The sequence below is a fragment of the Argiope bruennichi genome, chromosome 1, assembly GCF_947563725.1.
Source record: "Argiope bruennichi chromosome 1, qqArgBrue1.1, whole genome shotgun sequence".
In the NCBI taxonomy this organism is placed as follows: domain Eukaryota; kingdom Metazoa; phylum Arthropoda; class Arachnida; order Araneae; family Araneidae; genus Argiope; species Argiope bruennichi.
The window spans coordinates 15,547,257-15,562,462 of record NC_079151.1 but is presented as its reverse complement, the minus strand read 5'-3'; the positions used below and the strand labels follow the sequence as shown (position 1 = coordinate 15,562,462).

Genomic DNA, 15,206 nt, shown 5'->3' with positions numbered 1-15,206 from the left:
ATTTTCTCATACAAACAGTATTAATTTCAAAAGGATTTAAATGATGCATATAATAATTTATTTTATTTCAGTCAATAAATGTACTTCTGGAAAAATTATGAAGTTTGAATTTTATATAGTCCTTCAATCCTATGAATTATATTAAGTAAAATATTTGCGACACTTCACAATTTGTAAAACAAGATGTTTAAATCTTCTGCAACAAATCTGATTGTTATGAAGTTTTGAATGTTATTAATTACAGACAATCAAATATTTTCTTGTTTATTTGATACATTTGAGGTCAATTAACTGTTAAGAAATTCTGAGCACTGATAGATGTACTTTCCTTGAAGCAATCTTTTGTCTAAAACCATATATTTTCAGCTGCAAAAAAATTATTAGTTTCAAATATATGCATTTATTGCCTTACATTTACTAAACATATTGGCAATATTGTCAAATCTGTAATCCTCAATATTCAATTTATCAATTTCTAATTTATATGAAATTTCAATAATAAACTTTCTCCCCCCCCCCCCTTCATGAGATCAAATGTGTACTGGTTTTTATAAAATGTAAGTAGAATAATAAAATTTATCGCAATAAAAAAAAATGGAGGCTGGATTCACCTAAGACTTTTAGGACCTAAGTAAGGCAAAATTTAAACACCAAAGCACAGTTAAAAGACGGAAAAATTTAAAAATATAATTTCGTGCGAGTAGCGTTTTAGATCCCCTTTTCTCCCAAGTGGGTCCTATGTGGACGCACCTGCCAAGTTATGGCACTGTATAGAAGTAATTCAAGTAGTAATTATTCTTTTAGTAGCAGTTTTTCATTATCAAAATAGCAGTATCTTTTCAATGAAAAGCATGTATAATTCACTGTCTTCATCCACATTTTTTAGTTTTTAAAATAATTATATAATATACATGTCACTTCATATTAATGTTAAATCTTTATATCAAAATCTTAGAGGAAAAATTCTGTTTATTTTAGAAACTCAATGAATGATTCCATCAATTTCACTAAAAAAAGCATTATTTCTTTTTCTCTTTAAATCAGTATGATAAAAACACATTTTTTTTTACTAACAGCTGTTTTTTTTACTTACAAATGTAATTAATTTACATTAAAAGGAACTTATTTTTTAAAACAATCTTTGATTTATTACCCGATTCTTTTTCTATTATGGAATTCTATACAATAAGTGATTCCTGTGTTAATTTCAGTGCAATGTTGTTATAAGTAAAAAAAAAAAAAAAATTGTAAGGTTTTTAATTATATTAATTTACTGTAACTATTGCAGTAATAACTAAACATTTTCTCTAGTAAAGTATGTTTTAAAACATTAATTGGTATATAGCAGTGAAATTTTTATTCAGATAATTTATTAAAATTTTACTTAAATTCAATACTTTTTAAAAATTCCTCATAATGAATATTTTGAAAGACTAATAAAAAATAATATTTGCAAATCGGATTTGCTATTAGATACTGTGTAGACGGCTATATAATGTTGGAATTTTGTACGACAGAAAATTTAACAAAAACTAGGACTTTTTAATAGTTTTCCGACATGAGATATAATAATAGCATCTTGTGTTCATGTTATTAACATTTTGATATGCTTGATAAAAAGCAAAACAATTATTGAATAAATAAAAAAGTATTTAAAACTTCTAACTAGATTATTATCTAATCAAAAATATACTGCACCTGTTCAGAGAGGCAGCGCCATCCGTAATCATCTGTACGATCACATTCATAAGTTTCACCTAAAAGAGGATTGAAAGGCTTTCCAGTACGATTACTAGTTGTTGCATATGCAGACACTGTATAGGCAGCCACATATGTCATCTGTTCACAGCTGTCAGAACATTGAGCAGCCTTATCCAAAAGATCAGAATACTCATATTCTTCAGTCAATCGTTGTAATGTTGACAAAGGTTCATTAAAATTAACCTAATAAAAATATATATATATGATAATTTGTAAACAAAATGAACTCCAAAAAGGAACCTTAAAATAATTTCATCTTTTAGGAAGAGCAAGATGCAAAATCAGTGCATTAAAATCTAGATACGAGACATGATGGAATTCAAATGTTCAGGAAAAAGAGACAGCGTGATACTGCTAGACATTAAGTAAATTTCTCTTAAAAGGAATTTCCTGGGGTGAGGGGAGAATGTATGAAACATCATTTTTATGACATTACACCAGTTACAATCAGTGAATCGTCAGCAGCTATCAAAAGAGAATATGCCCAAATATCAAAATATTAACATTGTTTATTTCTTCAGCTGAATTTCTCTGTGCAATTAGGGAATGAATGTCACTAATTTATAATAGTTATTACACATATAATTAGTAAATACACATATATAATAGTTATTACCAGCACAGATAAATCTTTAGGGAACACTTTTTATTTTATTGTTAATAACTGAAGTTTGTGAAAAGTTATACATTTTTGCAGTTTTTAATAACAATAAATACAAGCCACCTTCAACAACCAGTTATTTGCCCATCTTAATAATAATAATATGGACTTAATCGACTTCAAGAAGCTACATATCATAAGAAAGTACGAATTTAAATTATACTTGCACAGTAAATATAGAACATTCTGATTGGATAGCTATGCTCACAAAGTCATAAAATTCATTAGCAAATATACAAATACATTAACAGAACAAAATAGATTATTAGGGGTCCAGTCAAAATTTTATTAATATAAAGAGAGTGGTCAAACAATGATATAGCTAAGGATAATAAGCTTTAGTATTAAATAAAAATTAGTGAATTCAATACACTGGTTGAAGTTAGGAAACTGAAATTTTTTCACAGAAAATGTAAAGTGAAATGATGTTAAGATTTTTCTTATAACTGGAAGGCAGTATGGAGCAGGCAATTACTGATGTAAAATCAATATAATGTCATGTGCTTTCATTTACAATAAAAATTGATAAAATCAAACCAGTGGTTTTATCTGGAGAACTCTGTCACGGTTTTTCTACAAACGGTATAATATACAATAAAGGATTATGAATGACATTTCTCTTAAAAATAAAAAGTGGAGGGCAAGGCTACTATTGATGATGCCCCCAAGTATTATAAGCTTTCACATCAAGTAAAAGATGGTGAAATCAATTCATGGTTATTAATGGCTTCAAACTTGAACCTGTTTGCGGAAGTACTCTCTCAATGGCTGAGGTGGATGATTCATTTATCTTTGAGATTATGCAGTAAAATAAAATTTTTGAGATTTCTCTTGGAAATGTCGACTATCAGCACTATAATATATTAAAAGGGCCTTGAGCTTTCATTAGAAATAAAAATTAGTGTAATTAGTTCAGTGGACAGGGGTGGTTCTTAATTTTACTTGTTTATTTTAAATATATAGAATAATTTATATTTTTTTTTTTCTTCTTTTAAATGTTTTAGAACAAAGGGTCATTGATAAGTAGTATTCTTGTTTTGTTTATATGTTTCAATTTCAAATGCTTTCTTCACCCAAATCCAATAAAGTCCTTCCAGTAATAAATATTCCCCTGATGAATTCGTGATCAATCACCAGAACTATAATTACCTCAATACCATACAAGAAGTATGACTTTGATGTTGAACTCATTTATTTCAATATTTATAATTTTGAACAATTTGTTTTATCACTAAATTATAAGCACGTTTCTAAAGATATTTAAAATGTATTTTTTGTAAATGCATTTTAAACAAATTCAGATGATCATTTATGCAAAATAAGCATTATATTATTACAAAATCAATTTTTTAATAATCAACATTAATTTTGAGCCATTCAGCCAAAATTTTTAATTTAAAACATGAACAATCTAAGCATGTTACCACTTTTAAGAGCAAACTTTATATTTAGACATAGAATGAGTTTATGACAACAATTGATCTAAATTTATAAATTCATTGAATTTCTAATATCAGCAAGTGGAGTTATAAGCAGGAAACATCATTAGCATATGTGAATATATCCTTTACAGTAGGGGGAAAAAAACTAGTCTTTTATGTTAACATTAATATATATACATAGAAATTATGTATGTAATTTAACTACAATGAAATAAATCTGAAGTCCTATAAAAGAACTAACAGTTTTGTAAGAAGCTTTTCTAACAAAGAAGTGCATTCTTCATTAAATATAATAAAATACAAATAAAGAAACATTAACGTTCTTTCAGAGAAAGTTAATTACAGAAATGACACATATTTCTCTTTGACAAAGATTGTTAAGCAAGGGGAGACAAACTTACAGGCATAGGAATCTTGGTAAGTTCTTTACCAATACAATTCTTCATAATTGACCATAAGTTAAGACTATAATTAGGTTTCTCAGGCACTGTTAGTCTTCTTTTCTTTACAGGAACCAGACTCTTATTGTCTTTTTCAATATTTGTGGAGTGTGTAGGAGACTCCGATGCACTGGAAGCTTTACGTTCAGAATCTGATTCATTGTCTTCACAATGGTTGGTAACACAAACTGAATGTACCTGACCCTGTTCAAAAAAGATCTGCAATAAGTACACAAAACAGCACACATACAAAAAAAAATAAAGAATAAAGATATGTTTAAATAATTTACAACACAAATCCAACATTTTTGTTGAATACATCAATTGTTGATTTAAGAAACCATAAAATAATCAATATTTATATACTTACATCTAAGAGAAGGATACTATAAGTTTATTAAAAGTTATCTTAGGATGAAAATGTTTATATCTTCATATATAGAAAAGTTAACTTTTCAGTAACAAGAGCTAACTGAAAGGTTTTATAAATTATTTATGAAAATAGTAGTAATAATATATAAAGTAATCTAGCTTTGTATTATTTTAAATGTCATTTTATACAGTCATAAAGCACAGAAATGATTCTACAAAAATACCACATTAACTACAAGAATAACAAAAACTAACCCTGTTTCTTTTCTTTCGGCGAGCTATCATATCTTCGCCTTTGTTTATATTACTACTCTCAGCATCAGTATCAGAGGAAGCTCCACCATCCAAATCTTGACCCTCACTTTGCAAGCTGAAACCACTCGGAGTTCTCCTACAGTTACGACATGTCAATTTTTATTTTCAATAAAAATGTTTTTCAAACATAAATTAATAAAATCGAATCGCATATGTATGAAAATTTTTAATGTTAGAAAAAAGTTTTAAAATGCAATTTTATCAAAGAATTGCTTTCTTTACATATTACAATTGAAAACAGGCTTTAAAAAAAATTATCTAAAATTGCTTTGAGAATTTTAATTTCTAGCATTTTCTACCAAAAATTGTAATAATTGTAGCATAAGATATATTACATGAAGTAAAAAAGTGTAAGTATTACAAAAAACAAATTAAAATTCTGATGAAAATATAAAAATTTATTGATTAGCCCTATGGATTAAACTACAACAAAAAGTGTTAGAGAAGTAGAAGAATAATTCAAATAAAGTGTGATGATCAGGAGTTTAAAATTTAAAAATATCTAAACTATGAACAAATAATATTTTTAGACTAAAATAGTAAAATATTTTCATTACAACTAAAAGCAAATCCTAGTAAAACAGTTTGATAGACAAATCTATGTAATATTCTTCAGGAAATTGATTATCTTATGGGAAAAACCAGATAATTACTAATAGAAGGAAATCTGAGAAATTCTTCAAAAACTGAAGATAAAATAATTTGATTTAAAATCACAACATTAATATTGTGATTAACTTCCCCCCCCCCAAAAAAAAACATTATTGAAAGAAAGTGTATTTTAATATTTAGGAAATTGCTGAGAAAAACAAATGAAGAATAATTACTATTATTTTCAAATTATTATTCAGTGCGGAATAAAGAGGTAATAGTTGTCTAAAGTTAAATTTTAACTAACATTAAAACTTCTTTTAAACCAAAATTAATAAGATTCGTGCAAAATTATATATAAAAATATAGACAATAAAAGAGTCAGTTAAAAAAAATCAATTAAAGTTAATCAGATGTTATATGCGCGCAAACATATATCAAATTAGTTAACAAAATTTGACAAGCATTTAGATATCAGCAATACAAATTAGGTTTCTTTGGCAAGTTCCTTCATTAATTGGCTTAAAAGAGGGAAAAAAATGCATAATTTTTTTGATTGATTTATATATATATATATATATATATATATATGCTGTTAGTCTTACTTCCATTTCCTCTAACAAAACAGAATTTCTTTACAATTCCTAGATTTCCCAAATCAAAGGAAGTCAATGAGTAATATAAACATATTATGCTGAAAACTGAACTTAAAAACTCTTATTTTAAAATAAATATACTGGAATAAAATCATGTAAGCTATAATATTTACTTTACTAAACTATTAATATTTAACTATTATTATTAAATTATCAATAATTACCCCACCAAGCTATTATTATTTATTTCTACAACTGCATATTCCAAAACCAAAAAAACACTACCCCCCTCCCTCAAACAATTTTGAGAAGAAAATTATCTGCAGTAAAAATCTAAATTTCCATAATAAACATTTTTTAGAGGCAGTAAATTTCAAAAACAATATAAAAATATTAATTTGGTAATAACAATATTAAATAAAGTAATGTAAATAATGTAATTCCTTCATAAACAATCAAAATCATATTGTATTTTGAATGATGTCAAAAAGGACTAGAAACATATAGAAGAAATCTACAAATTCTTTAAGTAAAAAGAAAGTATCATTACTCTTTCGCTCATACAAACTGTGAATGAAATTTTATTAATTAGGGTAAAAACTTCATTTGCTTCTCATAAGAAGTGTCTTCAAATAATAAAAGCATGCTTTCTATATCCAAGAAACAACACTCACAGTAGACAGTAAAAAGAAAGAAAGAAAGAGAGAGAGAAAAAAAAGACTGCATTATATATATTCATAAATTTTGAAATGGTGCAAGATTCTTTTGATGATTAAAAAATAAATCATGCAATCAATTCTGCATTAAATATTTTTATACAAGTTGCTTTTGATGACCAGCTTGTTTGCCATTTTAGGTTGTTAAATAATTCATACAGAATGCACATATACATATTTTTAAAAAACATCTTATTATTTGATATGATTAAAAAACATTAATTCAAATTAAACAGTGTGTATATTACAAAATAAAAGCAGAAGTGAAACTCCTACTACATTGTTCATAATTGGCAAAAATATGCAATTGAATATTTTGATGGATGAGTTTAAACTCCAATATAATATTTTTAAAAACCTTTTATCAATTCAGTTGTGTATCAAATTGAATAAAAAATATTATTACATTTAAAGGAAAAATTTTAATGAAAAATGAAATTGATGTCACTAAAATGAATTGAATCTTAAGATATGTCCATTTTTGAAGAAAGTTTGGAAGAAATGAACATCAGTTTCCATAGTTAATTTGTAGCAATTACCAACCCACCTGGCGATGCTTAAGCCTATTTTTGTGCTTTATTAAGTTTTGCATTTGAAACTTATTTCTGAATTTCTTTTAAATCTTTTTTCTTCTGACAGAATGGATATTTTGGTGACAGAGCAAATACTTTCCAAAACATATCTAATATTTTTTCATTTCAATTAATTACCTAAATAAAATGATGTATTCAATGCAGCTGAAAAAAAGTTTCAATGAAGCAGTCAGAAATTTATAAAATGGTTTGTTAACATTAGACAGTTGCATTCAATATTAAGTAATAAGAGCGATTTCTGTACCATATACATAAGCATTTTATATAGAGAGATGTGTCCTAAATAGGCACAATTTTTTTTTTTTTTTTTTGCTCATTTACATTGGCATATAAACTGAAGATATGAATATAGATTAATAAGACAAACTATTCCAAATGCCTTTATTATGCTGTAATGTTGGAAAGGAGGGAGGGGGGGGGATACCTGTGGACTTTTCCAGGAATGGTAATGACAAAATCAGATCCTGTCTCCTCTTCAGCATCATAGAATTCATCATCATCAGAATGCATACCTACAACATACACAGTCTGCATTACACTAGTTAAAATATATGAAATAAATATCAAAAGAAAACAGGAACAAATTATATTTATAATGTCATCTAAATACAGAATTACATTTTTCTAACATATTTCCAACACTTAGAAAAAGCAGGAATTTCAGAAAGCAATAATAAAAAAATCATACTTTAAAATACAATCTTTCCTCATCTCAGGTAATGCTTCTTGATACCTATTTGAGCTTGCTAATTTTCAGTGTTTCTTGTTTTTAATTTTAAAATTTGAAAATTAAACAAATAATTATATATAGAGATAATTATTATAGATAGTACAGAGCTTAGAGTTTTCACAATGTGCTATTCACATTAAATTAGATTGAAGTTGTTATTTTTTAATATATGTATTTGAGTAATGAACTTATTAATCTTTTAGTAAACTATTGTTAAAACAGAAATAATAGGAAATTCTTATGAAAAAATTTACCGGGTGAATTAGCAGATGCTTCTTTGGCTGCCCGTTCCAAATGGGAATGTTGCTTGGCTAGTTGTTCAACCATCTCTTCAAGACGTAGACGCTGCTCATGTTCATGCTGAACCATTTTCATCCACTTACGACCTTGAGTTTGAGCAAGCTGAAGATAATCCTGGCATGCCTAGAAACAGTGAAAATGGCATGAGTATATTTTATGAAGTGAAAATTATATAAAAAAAAACTATTCAAACAGTCTTGCATAATAATTCAATCACCAAAAAGGAAAAACATGAAACAGATATTCAGAGAAATATTTGCAACAAAATGTTGTCTCAATAAATAAAACTTTCAAACAGATACTCCAGAAAATTTCGCAACTCAAAGAAAGCTACACTGATAATGACAACAGAATGGATCCCTTTGCTTTTCTAGTTTGAAAAACCATACTCCTTAGGTTTAAAAAAGAAATGCTAACAGAGATTGTAATAGGTTTCTGCAACACAGAACAAAGTGAAAAATTAAATTTGAAATCAATCTTATAAAAGTTTAATGCCACAGATATCCACATACAACAGAATATGTAAAAAGGAGAATAAAAAATATTTAGTGCAGATACTTACATCAATAGGTTACAACTATTATTAATTTATAATAATTCTTAATAAATATTAATGATAAGCATTAATTTATAATATTAAGCAAATTATAAAAGAAATAAAATATAATAAGTGAGTAGAATAAGCAGTTCTTTACAAAAAAAAAAGACAAACTTACATTAATCATAGCATTAGATGTGATACGAAACAGTGTAGCTCTTTCATTCACACTTCGTATCTTGTTTACAGCATCAGGCACAGTTTCAAGATTTTCTATTTCTGATAGGGATCGCTGTAAGGCAAACCCATGCTTGAGAATAAGGTCATTGCATGTGCTTAGGTCTTCTAATTTAGCATTTAGCGTCTTCAAAACACCCTGAAGTTCATTTTTGTCAGTCTGAGCAGGTAGCAAACTATAATCTTCATCTTCATCTAGAGAATTAAAAAGGAGAAAAAATTTGATTTTCAAATAATGAATGTAATAAGAATGAGGTATCAGACAAATGTTGGGTTTCTGAAGAGAAGAATATTACAATATATTTATTCCATTTTCTGCCACATACATTTTTACAATATTTGTAGGTTTCATGCCAATTTTATAGTTTTCTCTAAGCTTAAATATAATAGTGGGAAAATATCAAAATATAGTACAGAAATTTCTTTATATGATAAATTTTTAATGCCAATTAACAAACAACAGTTAATACAAATTCACTGTAAATACATACCTCTTAATAGATTAACAATTTTCAAGAAGTTTTATGAATACTGATACGGAAATATGGTTTCAAAAAGCATGCATATCAAAAGCAGTAAAACTGAGTAATCTAAAATGTGGTAAAGGTTAATGAAAAGAAAATTATACCTTTATATGCTGATCTCTTCTAATATTAATATCTTGATGGAGATAGTTTTAACAGAACTAATTAACATGGAAATTTTCGAATTTCTTATGATTGGATAGATATAAAACTTTCTTTAAAGCTATTTTTCAATCACCAACAAATTAAATCATAGTCTTACAAAATAAATAATTAAGAGAACATATTTCAATAATGTAGAGTTACTCTTTTGTAATACATGAAACAAAGTTTTAAAAATTAAAATTTTTTTATTTTCTTTTTAAAAGCTAAATTTAATTAAAAAGATATGCTTTAGAATTTATTCTACAATAATGTTTTGAAATCAAGTCTATTATAATTTACATTTCAAAATTTTTAATAAATATGATAGGAAATTAGTCATGCCCTGTAAAGCAAATTAAATGAGCAGAATCTTCTAAAATTAGTCATACCAGATTCTGTCATTCGGATTGCTCTAGCTTTGGCAAGTTCCAGAGCAGTTACCCAACGCTGGCGTTCAATTTCATTTGAAGCTTTCAGATGGAATGTTTGGGTACCTCCATTGGAAATCACAAAGTTGCTAGAATCCACTGTATGAATCACAGCACTTACTAAGTTGATAGTACCACGACAAGTATGAGCAACTTCATTGGGATTTCTGAAGGAAAAAATATACCAAATCAAAACAGAAAAGAAAAGGATAAAAACCTACTACCTTTTAGCTTATTTTTTCATTGAACTGGCTTAAAACACACAATATGAAGCAACTATATTCCTGTCAAAGAATAAATTTTTAATAATTTATTATTTGCAAAACTACAATTAATGAAACAAAACCATTCTTATTCGCACATAATTGAAACATGAATTTTTAACAAAATGCTTTTAAAAATTCTGACAATCTCAACCATTTCTGTAATTACTTTTAAACTTTAATGAATGGATAAATTAAAATTTTCGTAGAACAAAACATTTATATGCATTATATCATCGGATATAAACATTTTACATCAAAAATTTCTAAATAATAAAGATTGGCAACTTATTTGAAATGTTCATAATAGATATACTTGCATAAAATATTACTTATTTTGCATATCTTATACCTTTAAATGAGAAATTCTTGTGCATATATAGATATATTTATTTTATATATCTCCGAAAAGGCTCTAATAATTTAGATCAAATTTCAATTTTAGATAAGTTTTAAGTTTATCTTTATAGGTGCCTTTCCTGAAAAAATTTTACACACACACACACACACACACACACACACACACACACACACAAAAACATTTTTTATAACTAACTATTAAAGTTTAAGAGATTATGCCACCAGTCAAAGCAGAACTTAAACATCTGAGTTTCAGTAAAAATCTTATAACTTTAAACGAGCAATTCTTGTATATATATTTATTTATTTATTTTGTGTATCTCTGAAATAGCTCTAATGATTTGAATTAAATTTTATATTTAGATAAAATTTTGCTTTTTAATTTTATCTATGTAGGTGTCTTTGGAAAATGCAATTTCACACCCCCTCCCCCTAAAAAAATATATTTTTTTAATAACTAATTATTAGAATAAGTTTATACAATTTCCGTTTTGGAGTGCGAGTAGTACAGTCTAGTGGTCAGAACAACATGGCTGACATGTGTGCTGCAGATCCTTGGTTCAAGTCACACTTTTTGCTTTATTTTTTACTTGCACATTTATACTTAATATTTTTGCTTCTTAAGGTTATCGATTTAAGTGACCTTCCCGAAAAGACGCAATTTTATACAAACAAAAACAAACATTTTTTTTTTTTTTATAAATTGCAGAAATTCTTTCTGATATCATATTGATGATGTCATATAGCACCATCTCAGACTTTTTTCACCATGGTAAAACTGAATGCAAGTTAAAAAATATCAACAATGATAGATAAACTGTAAAATGAATACTGTAATATAGCAGTTTAATTTTTATTTTTACTTAAATGATGAGTTCATTTGTAGGTATGATTGAAAAATATTCATACATAATCAGTGCTTGATTCGCATCTAAATATTTTCTTCAAACAGTACGATAATTTAAAAAAAAAAAAACATGATTGCCAAGCTGGCCCCCTTGGCATTACTTCCAAATAAGAGAAAGAATCTCGTCCTTTCTTTGCTTTTTATGACTTGAGAACTATATGCCTTTTTTATTCCTTATAAAATTAAAAAACTTTTGAGACAAGAATGTTTTATTACAAGGCAAAGCTTATTTTAAAAATCCTGGTCAAAATCACGTGGTTAAATTCAAGATATGAAATATTTATGAACTCTAATTTGAAGTTGGCATTTTACAATTTTGGTTTCTATTTTATACAAATAAAATCAGAAAAAAATTAACATTTCATTCATGCAATAATAACCTTATAATTCAATGCAATTATAACCTTAGGTTTTTAGAATACACTTGCAATACAAATAAGAAATGCAAGCACAATTTAAAAACTCCTCTAACTCATTTTTTTAATACCAAACTTACAATACTTTATATGTTAATGATTAATAAAACACTAACATAATGAAAATATAAAAGTTTCAATTATATTATCATTAATTGAAAAATCTGGAAATATTAAAACTTTATATAATGGTGCATTACTTTTCTTATAGCAAAAGCACAGTACTGCATTAGATTCAATTACTAATTTTAGAAAATGAAGATATGTTTGCATACATAAATTTGTAATGATGACAAAATATATTATTCAGTAAAAGAAACTATGCTCCTCACATGCATATAAATTTGAAAAATAAATGGACTACTACAAAATGGGGGCTACGTTAGGACCAAATCTCTTAAAGCTAAGCAAAATGTATGCAATGCATTTATACACAGTATAAGTTTTATTTATCATTGAATTAATTCTGCATTTTTAAATACTATGAAAATTATTTCCAATTAAATTTTAAACCAAAAATAAAGAAAAAAAAATTCAAACAACACAATGAACTACTGGAAATTTCTTTAGGTCTCTAATTTTACTAATAGAAGATCACAGAGATTGTTTTAAAACAAAACATATAAATAAATACTTCCCACACAAAATATACTTAACATCACCTTAAACTTAGAAAAGCATTATTTCTTGTATTCTCAGCATACATAATGCCAGATTTTAACTCTAGAATGCATGACTTTTCATTTTTTCTTTGCAATATATAAGTTTAAAGAAATGTAAAATATATTCTGAGCAAAAAAATTTGTATGTTGTTTTATTCACACACACACAAGTGTGTGTTTTGAACAGCAGCTTATAATTTAGGAAATTATAAGTTTATTAATTTAATTTACAAAAATTAATTGTGAAATCAAAAAAAATTAAAATGCACAAAATGACTTATTATAAATTAAATAATACTCCACTCACACAAATCTCGTTATAACACTTCTACAATAAAAATAAAAGTACCTTACATACATATTTTATACATTGCATATATATATATATATATATATATATATATATATATATATATATAAATGATAGTATTTTTAATGGTAGAATTATTTATATAACAGTCAAATTGGTATCCCTCTCCCCCATTTCCAGTTTAATTCTGGCATCTCTATTACCATATATTTACAAATATTTATAAAAAAAAATCTAAGGTGTTCCAGGCATTTACTGTTGCTTTTTGGAACAGTCATTTGACACTTTCAAATGGAATTAAAAGCATGTATCCAAATGGCTATATGATGTACTGTAGAATTAATCTGAATCACCGTGATATAAAAATTTTCTACAATCATAAATCTCTATAAAATATAAAATAACTAATAAGCACAAGCTTTATTAGCTTTGAGCTAAATTGTTTTATAATTGTCATTGTAATTAATAAGTATTTAATATTTACCTATAATAAGACAAAAGGCCATTATAAAGAACAAACCAACGCTTTTGATAACCTTTTAAATAGTTTGTCCACTTATATAGCCAACCCTTCATTTCGGGCTCTGGTGCAGATTTAGTTTCAGCCATTTCAGGGATTCAACTAAAGGAAAAATAAAATAACCTTCAGAAATGAGTTTCATAGTTTGTAATATCTGAAAAACATTTAAATTATAACTTCTTACTTAGGAACAAATAAAATACAAGTCAAGCACATCAAATATTTCCTGGATCACAAGTAACCTTTTGTTGCTTATTGTTATTATTTGTCTGGTATATTTAATTTTTTTTTTCTTACCTTAACATGAAATGCCTTATTTAAACAAAATCCATTTTTGTTACTTCATAAGACTGAAAAATATGAATTAAATAAAAATTAATATTTATAAAAAAATACTTATAGCCTTAATAAAATATATGAATATATTTACATAATATTTTATGTTAATATTATGTTGCATAATATTTATTACAACATATATTTATATTGCTGAATTGTTACAGTTAAATGAAATGTTTACAACTGCCCAAATTGAAAAGGGCAAAAAAACCTAAAAGAGTTCAGTAAGTATTAAATACTAAACAGCTAAAATCTACGCATTTGATGTTAGTTGCATAACTTTGGAAATTGATCTTGAAAAGGAGTTTGAAAGGAATAAGCGCATGGCTTAGAATAGGAATAAAGGATATTATTACAAATTACAAATATGATTGTAAAAATGGATCATATAAAGTAACACGTCACTGATTTATCAAACATTCATAAATGCATGTTGGCCTTTTTTTTTCTTTTTTTGCCAGTTAATAGGTTAAAAAGTCCTTTCTCAGAGTTAAATGTAAAATAGATCAAAATGATTAGATAGTTGGAAGGGTGAAAATGAATAATAGAACTTATTTATAAATATGATTAATACATGATCAAATTTCATCTGAAATTAAAACATAAAATGAATTTATGTCGTGTTCCATGATTTGAAAAAGGATTCATTCTAAAATTGAATTCTCTAATATTACCTGGCTTCCCCAAATGTATTTTTCAATTTTTTTTTTTTTTTTTTACAATTTTTTAAAATTTACTTTATTTATTGCTTAAATTTTGTTTCCAGATAATTTAATTCGGAAAAATTGTTTGGTTATAGCAGAGAATATATTTTTTAATTTAGGGCTAACTCTTTTCGCAAACACAATTCTAATCAAAATATTTCTGCCAATTTTACACATAACTTCATGATACTTTTTCCTGTATACATACATTTTCCTAATTGGGATTTTTTTTATTTTTTGTGGAGTTATTTCTTTGTAAATACTTTATTTTGCTATTAGAGGCACCCAAATCAGTTTCAATAAATTCAGCAATAATTTTTTTATAGGTGCACATTAC

General features: G+C 26.2%; 1 protein-coding gene across 3 annotated transcripts in view; it reads right to left on the bottom strand.

The window, feature by feature from the left end:
• LOC129976383 (oxysterol-binding protein 1-like) overlaps window positions 1-15,206 on the bottom strand; it is a 46,306-nt gene that overhangs the window by 26,606 nt on the left and 4,494 nt on the right. For all 3 annotated transcript variants that reach the window (XM_056089917.1, XM_056089925.1, XM_056089933.1), the window contains exons 2-9: window positions 13,791-13,928; window positions 10,350-10,555; window positions 9,234-9,487; window positions 8,472-8,640; window positions 7,912-7,999; window positions 4,932-5,067; window positions 4,266-4,508; window positions 1,699-1,944 (exon numbers count right to left, since the gene is read on the bottom strand). In XM_056089917.1, coding sequence (XP_055945892.1) covers window positions 1,699-1,944; window positions 4,266-4,508; window positions 4,932-5,067; window positions 7,912-7,999; window positions 8,472-8,640; window positions 9,234-9,487; window positions 10,350-10,555; window positions 13,791-13,915 — 1,467 coding nt within the window. In that variant the 5' untranslated portion in view covers window positions 13,916-13,928. The remainder of the gene's footprint in view (window positions 1-1,698; window positions 1,945-4,265; window positions 4,509-4,931; window positions 5,068-7,911; window positions 8,000-8,471; window positions 8,641-9,233; window positions 9,488-10,349; window positions 10,556-13,790; window positions 13,929-15,206) is intronic.